We start from the raw sequence: 16,630 nt of genomic DNA on the forward strand, positions 1-16,630 counted from the left end.
TTTTATGAGTTTCTCATTTTTATTATTATTTTATGAGTTTCTCATTTTTATTATGAGTTTCTCATTTTTATTATGAGTTTCTCATTTTTATTATTATGAGTTTCTCATTTTTATTATGAGTTTCTCACTATTATTATTATTTTAACCTTTGTCATTTTGTGTTGGGGTGTTTTGTAAGCAACAGTAATAATATATATTATCATCACATTTCCTCCTTCATATGGATTTTTTTTTTTTCTATTTACTTATCTTCAAGGTAGAGATTTACTGAGAGGCAGTATCTACTAACTGAGAATGTATACTGATTTCCTTACCTCTGGTCACATTCCATATTTTTGCCAAGATCTTCTGTTAAGGTGCCCCATTAAAACCAAGTTACTGCAACAAGCAGACTGCTGAGATAAAGTGAGAACGTTATCTATAGCATTTTCTGGTTCTCCAACACTCTGATCAGACAGTGTGATTATAATTTGCAGTCTCAAGCATACTTGACTCTCGCTCACGTTCAACTGTAATGCTTTCCTGCTGAGAACTACAGTGCTGTGCTCCCATTACTTCTTGTCTCAGGGTTAATGGAAGTTCCACTCCCCCCATGTATCAATAGTTTAGCAGCAGAGGTACTTGGTGCTGGGTACTGGTTAGAGGGATGTAGGGGAGGACTTCTCCTCCCCAAAACAGTAACTATGCATTAGATCAACATCAAATACTATAATTCTGTCTAGAATTGACCTTGATTTCTGTGGTAGGGGCACTTCCTGATCACCTCCTATTCACCCCGTTGGGGAGGGAAGAATCCTCCCCCTAAATAGCATAAGAAGGCTGAATACGTGGGCAGATGAGACTGACAGCAGTTTATTCATCACCTGTGCTCACAGCCCAGGGGACCAGAGCATGCCATGTCTGGCCCTGTGGGGTTGCATTGAGGAAGAGAGGGAACAAGCAGGGTCTGTAGCAACAAAGCAGTGAGGTGATCTACAGGAGGATGTGATTACTGGTCTGAATAATGTTGAAAGCTGGTAAGGAAGTGAAATCTGTTAGGCTGAGGACCGAGTGGAGTGCAGCTGGTCTGGCTAATAGGGAACTAGCCAGGAGGGGACGATATCCCCGTGTGGGGAACATATCTGACAAAGGAAGCAGGGAAATGTGTTGTCAGGTCCTTGGGGCCCTGTGACACTCAAGACGGAAAGGCAGCACACGAAATGTTAGGCCTTATAATCCAGGGCATAAGATGGGACAGGAATAAAGTATGTTCCTCTTTCACATCAGCAGCTTTGCGCTGTTTATAGCCTCATAGCATGTGTGGGTCACCGTATGTATTTTTTCAATCCCGTTCCAAAAGCCTTAAATTTAGTGTAAATTACCGCAGGAGTCTCATGATAGGTTGAGTCTCACGATAGGTCAATCCCAGGATTTAGGTGGAAATGTCATCTTAGGTATTTTAAACGTTATTTGGGGTAAGCTATGTCAAAGACTGCTGTCCAGATGTTTTTAAACTGTTGAGATGCTAAGGAAAGTCATAAAATTAGTAGTTCTGTTAGCGCCAGTAGGGGGGCTGTATTCGTGCAGTGGTGAGGGTACGAAGTGAGGGTTCTGCTGAGCCATGATTCCCTTTACCTCTCTGTGTCTTCACCCTTTAGTCAATAACATACAAGAACTAGCTTAGATAAGTCTATAGTCTGTTTATCTCTAAAATGACCATGATCATTTAAGATAAATAGAAACATTTTATTTAGTATCTATAAAGTCTAATGCTTGAGAGTAATTACAGACATACCTCGGAGACACTGCAGGTTCGTAAAACAAATAAAGCAATAACAAGTCATGTGAATTTTTTTGGTTTCGAGTGCATATAAAAGTTTTGTTTACACTGTACATTCCTTGTACTGTAGTCTATTAAGTGCGCAATAGCATTATGTATAAAAAACAATGTACATACGGTAATTAAAAAATAATTCCTTTGGGAAAATGGCACTGATAGACTTGCTTGACAAGAGTGGCCACAAACCTTCAGTTTGTAAAACATGAAGTAGCTGTGAAGTGCAATGAAATGAGGTGTGCGTGTCTCCCTTACTAACCCATGAGCTCCCTTTCTTAAGCAACTTGGAATGCCCATTTCCTGGCACATAAAAATTTCTTAACAAATGATTTTCAAATGAACAAATAAACCTAGCTGAGCAAGAGATATTTGAGGAAACTGTGAGCCATGCCAAATATTTTGTGAGTGCTCTATTACCTCAACAGCCTAACACTCATTACTAACTAGCTGGTTATACAATTAAAGTACGTAACTGGGGCTCACTGTCAGCATTAACAAATAGCACTTTGTCATTCCTTGGACTCTTTACGTCGCTATTTTCTTCTCATGTTGATAACCTGCCTGTCCACCCCAGCTAAGATCTAGAGAAGTCTAGTTAGTCCCATTCGAGACCTAAAGTCTTCACTTTGTCTCCTTTTGCAAGGATACTCCCGATTTCAACCAGGTACTCGAAATGTCAGATGAAAAATGGCACAAATGTGAATGATGACAATAAAAGTTTATAAGCTCCTAAAATAAAGTTATAGTACCTAAGAGCTGAGTCAACTGACAATGTTAAATGGAACATTTTACAACCAGTCCTGGGATAATGATAAAAAGAAAAAAAAAAAAAAGGCACACAGAACGTGAAGAAGTATCTAACAGGAAATGGGCCCAAGATCAAGCTGAGGCTACGTGATTTCATATGAGCATCTCTCAAGAGGGGAGAGGTGATAGCCTAATTCTTATGGGTGCCTCCTCTGTGCCTAACCCTTGACTTCTATTATCTCTTTTACTTCTCATAACAGCTCAGTGAGAGAGGGACTGCTGTCATTTTAGAGAGGAGAAACCAAGGTTGAAGGGGTCCAGTTGAGCAAATGCCCAACAACAAAGCTATTAAATAACAGAGACTTCAAAAGTCTCTCTGATTCCAAAGCCCATGCTATTTCCATTGGGTATATCTTTTTACACCCAATGCTATCTCTTTACATAGACACAATCGCTCTATACATATAAAACAAATTTAAGCTTCATGAAGAATCTCTCTCTCCAACTTGATGCTAGTGTTTGTTCCATGTTATCAGTTCTGGTGACGGTTCTCTTTACCACAAAGCTCACCATGTAAATTAGCTATACAGTCAATGTTAAATTATAGCTAAAGAAGGCCAAAATATGGCGCTGGAATGAGCTCAGCATTAGGAAGAAAGCTGAACACGAAAATGGTATTTAAGAAAGAATACTAGGGCTTCCCTGGTGGCGGCGCAGTGGCTGAGAGTCCGCCTGCCTATGCAGGGGACACGAGTTCGTGCCCCAGTTCGGGAAGATCCCACGTGCCGCGGAGCGGCTGGGCCCGTGAGCCACGGCCGCTGAGCCTGCGCGTCCGGAGCCTGTGCTCCGCAAACGGGAGAGGCCACAAAAGTGAGAGGCTCACGTACCGCGAAAAAAAAAAAAGAGAAAGAATACTACTCTATATAAAATAGATAACTAATAAGGATCTACTGTATAGCACAGGGAACTCTACTCGATACTCTGTAATGGCCTATATGGGAAAAGTATCTAAAAAAGAGTGTCTATAAGTATAACATTCACTTTGCTGTACATTTGAAACTAATGCAACATTGTAAATCAACTATACCCCAATAAAAATTTTTAAAAAGAAATAAAGAAACAATAGAGGAGTATTATCAGGAGTCTGAACAGGTGGTACGGCACTCTTCCGTTTTATTTTTAAAATAATTCCGCTCACAAAATATCCTGTGTTACTCGTAAATTTCCACTGCCTTTAACTTTCCTAGTACGACATCCTCCTGTCACCCCACATGCACATAATGCCAAGTCACAGTGCTTCTCATGCGTGCCCACCCCGGCATCCCCAGTGACAGAGACGCAAGCACACCGTCACGCCCGGGGGATCTAGCGCCATCTCCTGATAGGCTGGTATTCGCTGTAATTGCACAATTTCTTGGAAATATTATGTATTACCTTTAAAGATCTTACAAAATTGATATTCTTCTCCCTCAGCTGACTTCGTTATAGAATAAAGATAGTCTTTCCAATTACTTGTTATGGACCAAAATGCATGCTCCGGGAAGAATTAATGCCATGTTAATTCTGAGGCTTTGCATACTCTGTGCAAACTCCTTTTACTCTAGCCAGAGAAACACGGTGATAAAATGGTATAATCGCATGACATGCAAAGTGCTTATGTGAAATGAAAAGGACAAAAATATGAGTGGGATATTAATTCAAGAGAAATAAGGAAACAGGACTGTTTGAATAGGCTTAGTAGGATGGCTTAGTTCTTCCTGAAAATAAGTGTGATACTATCTCAGCGTACCTTGACCTCTCTACCCTGACTCCCCCATTCAAGTACAATCAACTGTTTAGTTTCTGTACACACACACACACACACACACACACACACACACACACACATTAAGAGGGTTACACAATACCCGACAGACAGACATAGAGGGAAACATTCAGGGAAATTTCTCCTAAATATCAGATAAAGGCAGCATGTCAATATAGCAATAAAACCATACATTTCTATTGTAACGGAACACAAATTAATAAAATGGGGAAGTAGAACTTACAAAATAGCTTTAAACTCAGTACCAGATTTCATTATAGGTCCTAGACTATAGTGGACACAAGCTAATTTTCATGGTTGTCCATAATAATAGTCATTGGGAAGTTAAATGACAGAAGAGAAGCAGCTTTAAATGGGAAATGGCACAATTATTCACAGCTGTCATGCTTATGCACTTGCTGACTATCAACCTTGAACAGAGCATTTAATTCAAACCCCATTTAAAAGTATACACTGTCAAGGGAGAGGCCAAGAACCATATTCTAGTTCAGGAAGCAACCCATAACCCATGTGCGAAAGATGACACTGAAGATCAAGTCTACTGGGACGCAGACAGATTGCTCACAACCCAATGTAGGAGCCGCTCCTGTAAAAAAGCAAGGAAATGCCAAGAACCTTGGCATCTGACTGTTCACAGATGATCCATTCCTGCTCTCATACTGCATAACATTTTGAGGGGAAATATTCTGCCCATTCAGAACAGCAATTGAATTTAAGTTCTCTCTCTGAAGATAGATTTCACCTTTTAATCAATCTTTTAAACTTCTGTAATGCTATATATGTGTGATATATTTGTTAATACTAAGATTCCATTGCTGTTTTTAAAGTATTGCATAAAAATAAGTGCTGCATGTATAATATATATGATATAATACATCATATTTCATATAACGTATTTGATAATATCTCAAAACCAACTGAAGAAAAATTGAATGTGTGTGTAAGACATAGAGATAATATGGATATAGATACGTAGGTGTAGATATGAAAAGAGAGTTCTAGCAAAGATCAAAGCAAAAGTCACAACTTAGGAGCAAAGTAAAAGAAATTACCTGAATCCTAATTAGTTTCATATATACTCAGTTGGACATCAAAAGGAAGTGAGGATTCCTTACTTAGGGGTATTAAACTGAAGGAATCACTCATCAGGTTAAAAGAAAATCTTCACATCAACCAGAGACTGCAAGTATTTGACTGACAGGGTCTGTGATATTATAACAAGGTAACACTGGATTATCTTATCTAAGTTGTCAAAATAAAGTAATATCTGACATCTACATATATTATCTCACTAGCCTTACAATTAGCACATGCAACCAGCTATCTGGTGATGGTAAATATTTTTCATACATTCAATGTATATTTACCAAACAATCCCTATGGGGGTGCCAAGCACTGTTCTAGATATTAGACATATAAGGATGAAAAAGACAAATGTGGTTTCTGCAAATTAATAGCATAATCAGGGTTACCTGATTATAGCATAATCAGGGTTACCCAGTTACCCAGAAGAACCCAGCTCTTCTGACACCTATATTGTGTTATGCAGATCAAGTTTTTTTGACCTTCAAAACATTTGGCCTGCCTTGCTTATTATTTTACTGTTAATTACAGAATTAAATGCATTTTAACTCTGAGTTTCAGATGTGCTTTTTTGCTTTGTAGATATTATTCAAGCGAATAAAGCTCTATGAATTATGGCATGATAAAATATTCACAGAAACTTACAACTCCACAGTTGAGTAACAATTACATTTGTTCCAAACAGGCAATTGGTTTCCAAACACATTAAACAAAGGCAATTTAGAAAGCTTCTTCTTCTTCTTGGCATCATTAACGTTGTTGAACGTCCTGGGATTCTGGAGTGTTTCACAAAGGTAAGTAAGTGTGTGGTAAGATGAACAATTTCTGAGTCCATGAAAGAGTGATCTGGGAGCCATCACTGAGCCAATGGGAATCCTGTATTCCATGACTGGACCAGTTAGCATATTAGAGAAATTTAACAGATATTCAGAGCAAGAAATTTCCATTTAGACTTCACTTTTTCTTTTCTCTCTCTTTTTTTTAACATCTTTATTGGAGTATAATTGCTTTACAATGTTTAGTTTCTGCTGTATAGCAAAGTGAATCAGCTATACGTATACATATATCCCCATATCTCCTCCTTCTTGCGTCTCCCTCCCACCTTCCCTATCCCACCCCTCTAGGTGGTCACAAAGCACTGAGCTGATCTCCCTGTGCTATGCAGCTGCTTCCCACTAGCTATTTTACATTCAGTGGTATATATATGTCCATGTCACTCTCTCACTTCGTCCCAGCTTACCCTTCCTCCTCCCCGTGTCCTCAAGTCCACTCTCTACATCTGCATCTTAATTCCTGTCCTGCCCCTAGGTTCTTCAGAACCTTTTTTTTTTTTTTTTAGATTCCATACATATGTGTTAGCATACGGTATTTGTTTTTCTCTTTCTGACTTACTTCACTCCGTATGACAGACTCTAGGTCCATCCACCTCACTACAAATAACTCAATTTCGTTTCTTTTTATGGCTGAGTAATATTCCATTGTATATATGTGCCGCATCTTCTTTATCTGTTCATCTGTCGATGGACACTTAGGTTGCTTCCATGACCTGGCTATGGTAAATAGAGCTGCAATGAACATTGTGGTACATGACTCTTTTTGAATTATGGTTTTCTCAGGGTATATGCCCAGTAGTGGGATTGCTGGGTTGTATGGTAGTTCTTTTTTAGTTTTTTAAGGAACCTCCATACTGTTCTCCATAGTGGCTGTATCAATTTACATCCCCACTAACAGTGCAAGAGGGTTCCCTTTTCTCCACACCCTCTCCAGCATTTATTGTTTGTAGATTTTTTGATGATGGACATTCTGACAGGTGTGAGGTGATAACTCATTGTGGTTTTGGTTTGCATTTCTCTAATGATTAGTGATGTTGAGCATTCTTTCACGTGTTTGTTGGCAATCTGTATGTCTTCTTCAGAGAAATGTCTGTTTAGGTCTTATGCCCATTTTTGGATTGGGTTGTTCCTTTTTTTGATATTGAGCTGCATGAGCTGCTTGTAAATTTTGGAGATTAATCCTTTGTCAGTTGCTTCATTTGCAAATATTTTCTCCCATTCTGAGGGTTGTCTTTTGGTCTTGTTTATGTTTTCCTTTGCTGTGCAAAAGCTTTGAAGTTTCATTAGGTCCCATTTGTTTATTTTTGTTTTATTTCCATTTCTCTAGGAGGTGGGTCAAAAAGGATCTTGCTGTGATTTATGTCATAGAGTGTTCTGCCTAGGTTTTCCTCTAAGAGCTTTATAGTGTCTGGCCTTACACTTAGGTCTCTAATCCATTTTGAGTTTATTTTTGTGTATGGTGTTAGGGAGTGTTCTAATTTCATTCTTTTCCATGTAGCTGTCCAGTTTTCCCAGCACCACTTATTGAAGAGGCTGTCTTTTCTCCACTGTATATTCTTGCCTCCTTTATCAAAAATAAGGTGACCATATGTTTGTGGGCTTATCTCTGGGCTTTCTATCCTGTTCCATTGATCTATATTTCTGTTTTGTGCCAGTATAGACTTCACTTTTTCCATTGGTCCTTATAATAAAATAGTTCTTTGCTCAATTCTAAAACAAGATTTTTTTCTCCACCATATAGTACCATTTTAGAGTTAGAAATAACCATATCAATAATAAGAATGAATGAGTCATTATCATTAAAAGCAAATATCATTAAACAAATAGCTAGAAATCTAATGATGCTTAAGATTTGGATTCCATTCAGGCCTTTAAATCAGCAGTGACCATTTCAAGGTCAATAACAAACTGTGCAAAATCATTTAGCCAGTCAGTCACCTGAGACCATTCAGTGGCTTAATATTTATTATCTACCATCCATCCACTGCCAGCCTGTCTCCCTCTCACTGACGGATTCTTGGATGGCTGTGTTCTTTTGAGCGAATTCTCTAACCTCTCTGAGTCTCTGTTGATAAAGGACCAAGTGCGATGTCTGCCACATAGCAGGAACTAAACAGATTTTTATTTTCCTCACTTCTTTTCATTCATTCATCTATTTAGTATCTCATCTATTGCCACTTATTCCCTGCCTGAATTATTCTTTTGTTCATCTAATAAATCTCTTTTGGAACATCAGTCATGTGATAGGCACTGTAAGAAATTAGAAGAACATAAAGTCAGTATCAGTATATGTTTAGTGTCACCTATGTCCCTGCTCTCATGGAGCTTACGGTCCAGTATAAGAGAGGCACTTAAACCTCATGCAAGACAGAATTAATGACAAAATCAAAAGTTTTAATGGCTCCCTGAATTTTAAAATTTCTTACCTTCCAAAGTGTATATTATCGAAGTGACCCTCCAGGATGCATAATTTCCCTAAAATGCCTGTCTCATTCTTAGATTGAAAACCAAATTAGAAAGTCAGATTCTTGCAGAAGGATTCAACAGAAATGTCCCCAGCTTTGCAGTAAAATGTGTTGGTATCAAAAACTGAAATTGAAGGCAAGACCTTTCTCCCCTCTGTCCATCACCTCCAAACACGAGTGGTGCCCATCCACTAATTCTCACAAACCTGCGTTGTTTCTCAATTTCAGTTACTCTCCCACTGTAAGAGTTGACCCTGTCTTTCATGAAGTAGTTTAAAAGGCAGTCTCTAGAGGCAGCCCAGTTGAATCCAGTCCCACAACTTAGCTGCACAAACTTTAAGCTGTTTAACCCTGCTAAGCCTCAATTTCTACTTTGTAAAAAGGAAATAATAAGAATGGTAACTGTGTCAGAAGGTTGCTGTGAGGATGAGTAAATTGCCGAAGTGTTAGCAGTAATAATAATGGCTTCATATGTTGCCTTATGCTCCCTTCTTTTTATTCTTTACCTAGACTCATGCTGAGATATGGTTAAGATGACCATGATTGTGGGCTGAATTCAGGTAGCACTAGTGCTGGAACCAAAAACCTACTAGCTCAGGGACTGATTCATTTATTCATTTATCCATTCATTTAACCAACATGTTAAGCATTGTTCCAAGCACTAGAAAAATAAAACCAAAGAAAACAAAGTACTGGCCTACAAGGAGCTGGCATCTAGTACTCAAAATATTTAAGTATGATTCTTCTGTGACTGTCGAGCAAGTGAGTTACTGTAAAGTGAGAGATGGTAGAGCTGGGGTTCAGAGAAGAAGGCGAGAATAAAAAATACAAAGAACCAGAGATTGGAGGAACCAAAGATGAAAGGAACTAAGGGATAATGTAGGGCTTATTCAGAAAGAAATTGGAGTCTTACCAAATCTTCTCCATCTCCTGTATACTTTCTTTTCTCCTGCATACTTTTTGAGGGAAGATAAAAAAGAGAGGGTGAAACAAAGCAGGAAGGAAAGAAATTAATTTTCCATGTGTTGAGCATTTCTGTCTTAAGCAGCAGGTTTGTCCCCCTCCCTGTTATGGAGATCATACCATTCCACTTAATAAGTAAGAAAACTAAAGTGAAAATTGAACCAAGTAAATTGACTAAGTTCACACAAGTAGGATGCAAACCCTACTTTGTCTCCAAAGCCCATACACTTTCTCCTAGACTCTGCTGCCTCTAAGTGCCATAGAGGAGCCCTTTTCCTGCTCCCTGACGGCCCCTTAACTCTCGTGCGGGAGGAAACCAGTCCCTTCAGTTCAACTAACTATACCCACCACCACCTGTTGATCAGCCGCCACAAGAAGAGAATGTGTGTCATGTTTCACAAGAAAGGAGAATCTGAAAAATTTGCCTGCAGAGATTAAGTAGCTAGAACCAACTACATTAGTTCAAAGGCACACATTGCCTTGGGTATCTATTTCCCACTGGGATCCAAGGGGCCAAATCAAAAGAGTTAACCAAAAAACTATCTGGAATCCAAGGCATCGGATCACTGTCTGCAGTGAGAAGTGCATGATTCCAGCTTATTTCTATACTGATTGTTTCTGTCAAACCCTAACGAACAATAAGGATGCAAAGAAACAGGGGAAAACACAGACGTCCCAGGGACAGCATTATTGAAACATATTATTTGTAAGTCAGATGGTGTTTGATCTTAATATACTTCCAATCACAATCCAATTTTTACCAAACCCAAAGGTGTATTTGCTCAGAGCCAGATACTGGTGGCAAATCTATCAAGAATAGGACAGTCCCAAGTTATTCTTGTCCCCAAGATCTTGAGACCAGTGGATTAATGATGAAACAGCAGCCTCGCTAATATACAGGTGGAGTTAGGTTTGTGTTAGCACCTGAGGGCACCCTACCATCAAGTTTATATTAGTGTGCAACAATCCTGGTGTAAGTCCTAGAACCAAACTAATCTTGTAGGGGTCAGTAGGAGATCACTTAACTGAGTATAATTAGGACTATTCCATGAATGTCAGTCCAGATGTACCTTCCATTACAAACAATCCCCTTCCTCTGCCTCTGTCTGTATTAGAGTCCCCCTCAATCAAATCTGAAATAGGGCAGTGGTGACATGACACACCTGAGGCTCTCCAGGTTGGGGGTGGAGGAAGTAGGTGGATGAAATGTCTTTCCTTGCTGAAAAGTATCATACAAACACCTCTACAGTCCTTACTATAACTATGTATCCTACATCAAATGCTAAAATAAAGGGTATTTACAGATGTTTATGGGGGGAGAGAGCAGAAGCGTATTTGTTATTACAACTTGACACCACCGTCCCTCCAATGTTGTAAAACACATCTTACGAAGTTGATATCATTGTGCTTATTTTGTTAATGACCAGTAATCTTTTGTGCATAACCTGCAATGATTATTGAAAGAGACGTAAATCAGAGAAAAATGACCAGTCATTCAAGCATATCCTTTTCTTACAGTTATCGCTAGCAATATATTAAGACAGAAAAGAAGGTAAAACTCTCTAGCATTGGAAACTTTCACAGATCAAAAAAAGAAGAAATGTCTGACCTCAAAGACTTAGGTGCATTTGATAAAATTGAACTTATGGCCCTTGACCATTTGTTCATTCAACCAATATTTATTGTACATCTGCTATGTACCAGGCACTGATCAAGGTACTAGGAATACAGCAGTGACTAAAGCAGTCTGAAATTCCTCTCCTCCTGGAACTTCTTCAAAAATGTTTAAGAAGTAAGTTGCCTTTAGAGGCAGCGTGCCATAGAGGGAAAAGGCCAGGACTCTGAATAAGAGACTTCTGGTTTCAAACCCAGGCTCTGCCAACTATTACTCATACAAACCCTAAGCAACTTATTTAACCTCCTAGAAGTTCAGTATTTCTGTCTGTGAAATGGGGATGGTTCCACCCCTCCAGGGTTAGAGTGAGAATTCGGTACGTTAGGGTGAGCACTGGACCCTAGCATGCTGCCTGGCACTTAACCAGATTTTTCTTGAGTCAAGGATGGAGGGCACACATTTTAGAAATATGTTCATGGATTTTTTTCTTTGACAGTGGTGTTTTCCACACAGTCTCAGCACCGAATTTACAAACCCTCAGTGCATCTGATAAATCTTTCGACTCCTGCCGCCATGAAATCTACAAGGTTGATAATTCCAGACTTTCCGGTTCTCTCATTGTCAGACTCACTGCAGGTTGTAAAAGAGCGCCATCTAAAGGTCCTCGTGAGGCACCTTAATATGTCCTAAAACTCCTTTTGTCGTTTTATAAAGACCGTTCTGGTGAGCGGTGCTCTTAAATAATCATCACTGTTGTGCCAGTATCTATGGGCCTATAATAAAAGTAAGACAGGCACAGGAGGAAGGTAAATGATTTATCAGGTCCTCTACATCTGGTCCTAAAAAAAGCTTTCTTTCTTTCTTTTTTAGATATTGTAATCTAAATCATTTTAATGCCCAGAACATCAGCGGAAGTAATCTTGAAGAAACACTTCCCCTCCATGAAAAGTCTCTGAAATTTTATGGCAGTATACAGGAATTTTCTTCGAGTATTGATCTTTGGGAAACAGCCCTGTGAAACTCTGTTTGACTCAACCTGTCTTATGAGCAGAGTATTCACTGTTTTCTTTGACTAGACACTATGCGTTTTCGTTTTAGGGCTAATATGTGTGAGGGTGGCCTTATGAATATTATCTGTGTACTTTACAAAGACTATTATGACTCCTCTAGTCATAATTATGACTATTACGCTTTTGCATTAACATGTTATGCCTTTGAATTAATGAAGTAATTTCAAAGTCTAAGTAATTACTCTATGACAACAAAAAGTTAATATTTCCTATGCATCACAATATTTTAAAACTTATTACAATGGTTTGGCCATTATAAGCAACCTATATGACATTTTTTAGTTTTCATGTGTCCTTAGAATCAAAATAACAGTATGTTAACATTCTTTCTTTCAATGCATTTATTGAGTACTTACTGCATGTCAGGCATAGTGATCATATACTGTCTATGTCAGAGTAAATAATAAACCTACATACAATTTCACTATACTTCATCTTGCTATTACACTATCAAGTTATGAATTAAGGAAATATTCTCTGAATCAAAGAGCAACACTACTAAAATAGAGGTCCTTAACAAAAAGAGAATATTCACATACTGAAGAAACTGTAAAATAAATGGAAATGATGGAATTATTGCGATTAAAGGAAAGAAGAAAATTAAGGAAGGTTAAATGAGTGTTGGGGGAAGGGCAAGTGATCAAATCAATCAGGGATGCTTAAAGAGATTCCCTAGTCCAAAGGATGTCTTTTAGTCTCCACTGCTACCAGTTCAGACTCACTCAGAAAATTATCTTCTAAAAGAGATTTTTCCCGTATAAGCAAAGAAATGTGAAAAAACTCATTTAAACCAAAAAAAAAAAAAAAAGGCAAATACAACTAGTGTCCCAAATCTTTGTAGCAGTGCTTGTCAAAGTTTTGTGAAGGACCCCCTGCTTCAGGCACCTCTTTCTGGCCCCTACCATAGACTGCTTTAACCCAAACCTTTTTCCAGGAATCGGCAGTTCTAACAAACCTTCCCAAGTCTTCTTACGCTCCCTGAAATCTGAGCACCACTGCCTTAAGGGACAGTTCAAGCTGGATAGGAGGGGGGTGTTTATCAGTTGATTGCAAATGATTCTGCAGTTAAGCACCTCCCTTGTGACCTAAAATATTTTAGATCTGTAGAATAAAAGATTTACACATCTTGATTAGGTGTGATATGCATTTTTAATTGCAAAAGAACAGCTGTAAAGCTCCAGGTGTTTCTCTTACTCAAACTATTTTTTGTTTGTTCTGAGGACAAATGAAAAGACAAACTCTTACAGACAAAAATTCTCGCCCTGTAACTTTTTCAAATCCTTCTTTTTTCAGCATTTGTTCTCTGACGAAACACTGAGGCCGGTCCTTGATCTTCCTTAGAATCTTTCTTTGCTGCAAAACGTTAAATGCCAAGTGTGCAATTTGGGTTTAATGAACACCCCAAAGATCAAGAAACCTTTAAACATCTCGTCTCAGTACAAGTCAGAAGCTCTAACGGTCCCTCTCACCATTAGAAAAAGGGTTTGCCTTATTTTGTTGTTCCCCTTACCCACCGCCCCAAATTTGCCTTCCTCTCCTTAATTTCTACATCATAATAGAAAAAGGTGCTCATTATGCTTTCACTCATCCTTAGAGATGAAAAGAGAGCTACAGAATTATAAAGATGACCCTAAGCGAACACCAAAAGAGCTTAGAATTCTCACATCGGGGCTGACACTCATGATTAGCTAAATTGCGGGAACTACACACGCTTCCATTGGAAACAGGATGCATTCATGCACTAGTTTCTTGTCTAGTGCTTAGCAACATTATCGCTGAGCACCTGGAATAGTTTAGGCATTAAGTGTAATTGGTTTTGCTTTACATAAATCTGTAGCTTTGTAAATAAGCGGAGCATTTACAGAGAAGCGTTGCTTCTCTGTAACACCAATTAACTTAAAGGGATGCGTTGTCTGTAGGAGACTGCTGGGTTCTGTACTGTATTTCTCCCGTAATGTGCTCATTGGCTGGCAAAGTTCTGTGTCCCTGCAGTGTTGCATTGACTCCCAGTCACTTGGTGTCAAGGGTCTGTACCCAGCTACTCATTTGCTCCATGTTTCAGTTGTAAAAGATTGGGAAAATGGAGTCTTCCCTAAGAAGCATCTTCGGTGCTCTATTTCTGTCCACGAGGGAGACCTGAAAGGCAAGGTACTTGAAAATGTTTTCTGTGACCTGCAGAGCACAGATCTGACCCCAGCTGAGTCTATCCATAACTGACGTCCACATCTCTTTCCTCTTTCTTTTTTTCTTGTAACGCTTCAATCCAATGCAGCCAAAAGTCACTGCATTGAGCCTGTATACAAAATTAAGAAAACCATATTCTTATTATGTAAATTTGCTAGTGAAAATGTTTCCATCAGTGGGACTTTTTTTAATAACACTCAGAAATCTGCTCCTGGGAGTTGGTAAATTTTTTCAAGCTTCTGGGATATTTCCCCTCATCTCTTTACTCGGTTTAATCCCTTCTCTCTCATATCCCCTTCAGGTAATCTTGATATATAGCATTCATTCCATAGCATTCATTCCACTCTGGCCAACCTCTAATTCTCTTGGTTTCTGAAAGTGTTTCGTCGACTATCAGAGTAACAGTATCACCAAAATACAGCTCATGATTCCAAAAAGTTTCCTACTAATATTATGTGATTTACAAATTGAAGGAGGGAGAATCACCCCTTCTGAAAACTGTCAGGATCCCTTGTTGGATGAGAAAAGAGCTTCAGCATTAGGACCGTGAACCAGTCCGGCGGTGGGCATAGCCCATCGCCACTGCTAGAGAAGCTGACATACAATTACCGGTCACAGGCTTATGGGTAAGGTTCTTAAATGAATTCAACAGCCAAGTGATGACAGCACACAGGTGCTGCTAACATTCAGGTCTGCTTGTAGAGAACAGGGAAGTGAAAGGACCCACTCATAATAACAACCCTATACAGTTCACAAGTTGCTGTCACATGTATCGTCACATTTGGTTGGCACCAGTCCTGGGAAGTAGGCACATTTTGGCACGCCCATTTTGTACATGAGACATTGCAGCTCTGAGACATTATCAAGAGTCACAGAGATACGGGATGTCACAGACTAGAACCTCGGTCCCTCTGTCTCTGAAGAGCCAGCCCCTTCTACAAATGACACTCATAATGGCACCAACACTGGATCATCCCCAGCCACTCAGGTGAAACACTCTCTAAATAATCCAAAAGGGAACAAGAATGAAAAGAAAGACCACATTGGGGTCAGAGACTCTGACAAAATGGTTACCCAAAACAGCATGTTTCTAATGGTTACCCAAAACAGCATGTTTCTAATGGTTACCCAAAACAGCATGTTTCTAACATCTCTTTCCCTGCCCTCAGCTTCCTCTGTGGAGCCAGGCACTACCCTCATGTGGACTTCAGGCTGCCAGAAGCACCGCACTGAAAAGACCTGCCCAGACTGACCACACTGGGGTCGGGAAAGAGGGTCTTGGGCTCAAAAGCATCCTTTCCTTCCCCTTTCAACAAAATGCCCTCAGATGTGCTATAGTCAATTCCAAACTGCTTAGGAAAGAACGGGTTAAGAAAAACAAATTCACCCCCCAAAATGTGATTAAGATTTGTGAAGACTCCTGTAGTACTTGCTGAGTACAAGACACTGTTCTAAGTGTTTTTATTTAATATTAACTCATTAATCATCACAGTAACTCTATAAGTACAATTGTAGACCCCATTTTACTGATACGAAACATGAAGCACAAAGGAGTTAATAACTTTCCAGGGACTTCCCTGGTGGTCCAGTGGTTGAGACTCTGTGCTTCCAGTGCCGGGGGGCACGGGTTCGATCCCTGGTCGGGGAACTAAGATCCCACATGCCATGCGGTGTGGCCAAAAAATAAAAATAAATAATTTTCCAAAGGTTATACATGCAGCATGGACAGAGTAAAAATTTGGACCTAGGGATCCTGACTACAGATCCCAGGGGCTAGCCCTCTCTATATCGCTGCCTCTCAGTAAAGCTGTTGTCTACAATAGATCTTTATGTATTCTCAGGGCAATTCCATGGAAGACAATGCCTTAGCCCAAGGGATTTCAGTCTCAAAAGAACGTGACTTCTTCCATCAGTCGTTGCTGGATGGAAACAACAGGTACTTTAACACCCCTAGGTAGTGCCCCCTCCCTCCCGTTTTGTGAATAATTACTGTTCTCCTGCTTACACCCAAAGGCATGACTCTAAGGGC

At 39.4% G+C, this 16,630-nt stretch overlaps 1 protein-coding gene across 1 annotated transcript in view; it reads left to right on the plus strand.

The window, feature by feature from the left end:
* SLC15A5 (solute carrier family 15 member 5) overlaps nucleotides 1-12,932 on the plus strand; it is a 90,703-nt gene extending 77,771 nt beyond the window's left edge. Inside the window, 2 exon segments of the mRNA XM_027129510.1 lie at nucleotides 6,157-6,265; nucleotides 12,218-12,932. Of these exon segments, the coding sequence (XP_026985311.1) occupies nucleotides 6,157-6,265; nucleotides 12,218-12,365 (257 nt within the window). The 3' untranslated portion in view covers nucleotides 12,366-12,932.
* Nucleotides 12,933-16,630: the final 3,698 nt, after the last annotated feature.

This window comes from Aethalodelphis obliquidens, unplaced genomic scaffold, assembly GCF_003676395.1.
Source record: "Aethalodelphis obliquidens isolate GAN/ISIS:26980383/991018 unplaced genomic scaffold, ASM367639v1 scaffold36, whole genome shotgun sequence".
Taxonomy (NCBI): domain Eukaryota; kingdom Metazoa; phylum Chordata; class Mammalia; order Artiodactyla; family Delphinidae; genus Aethalodelphis; species Aethalodelphis obliquidens.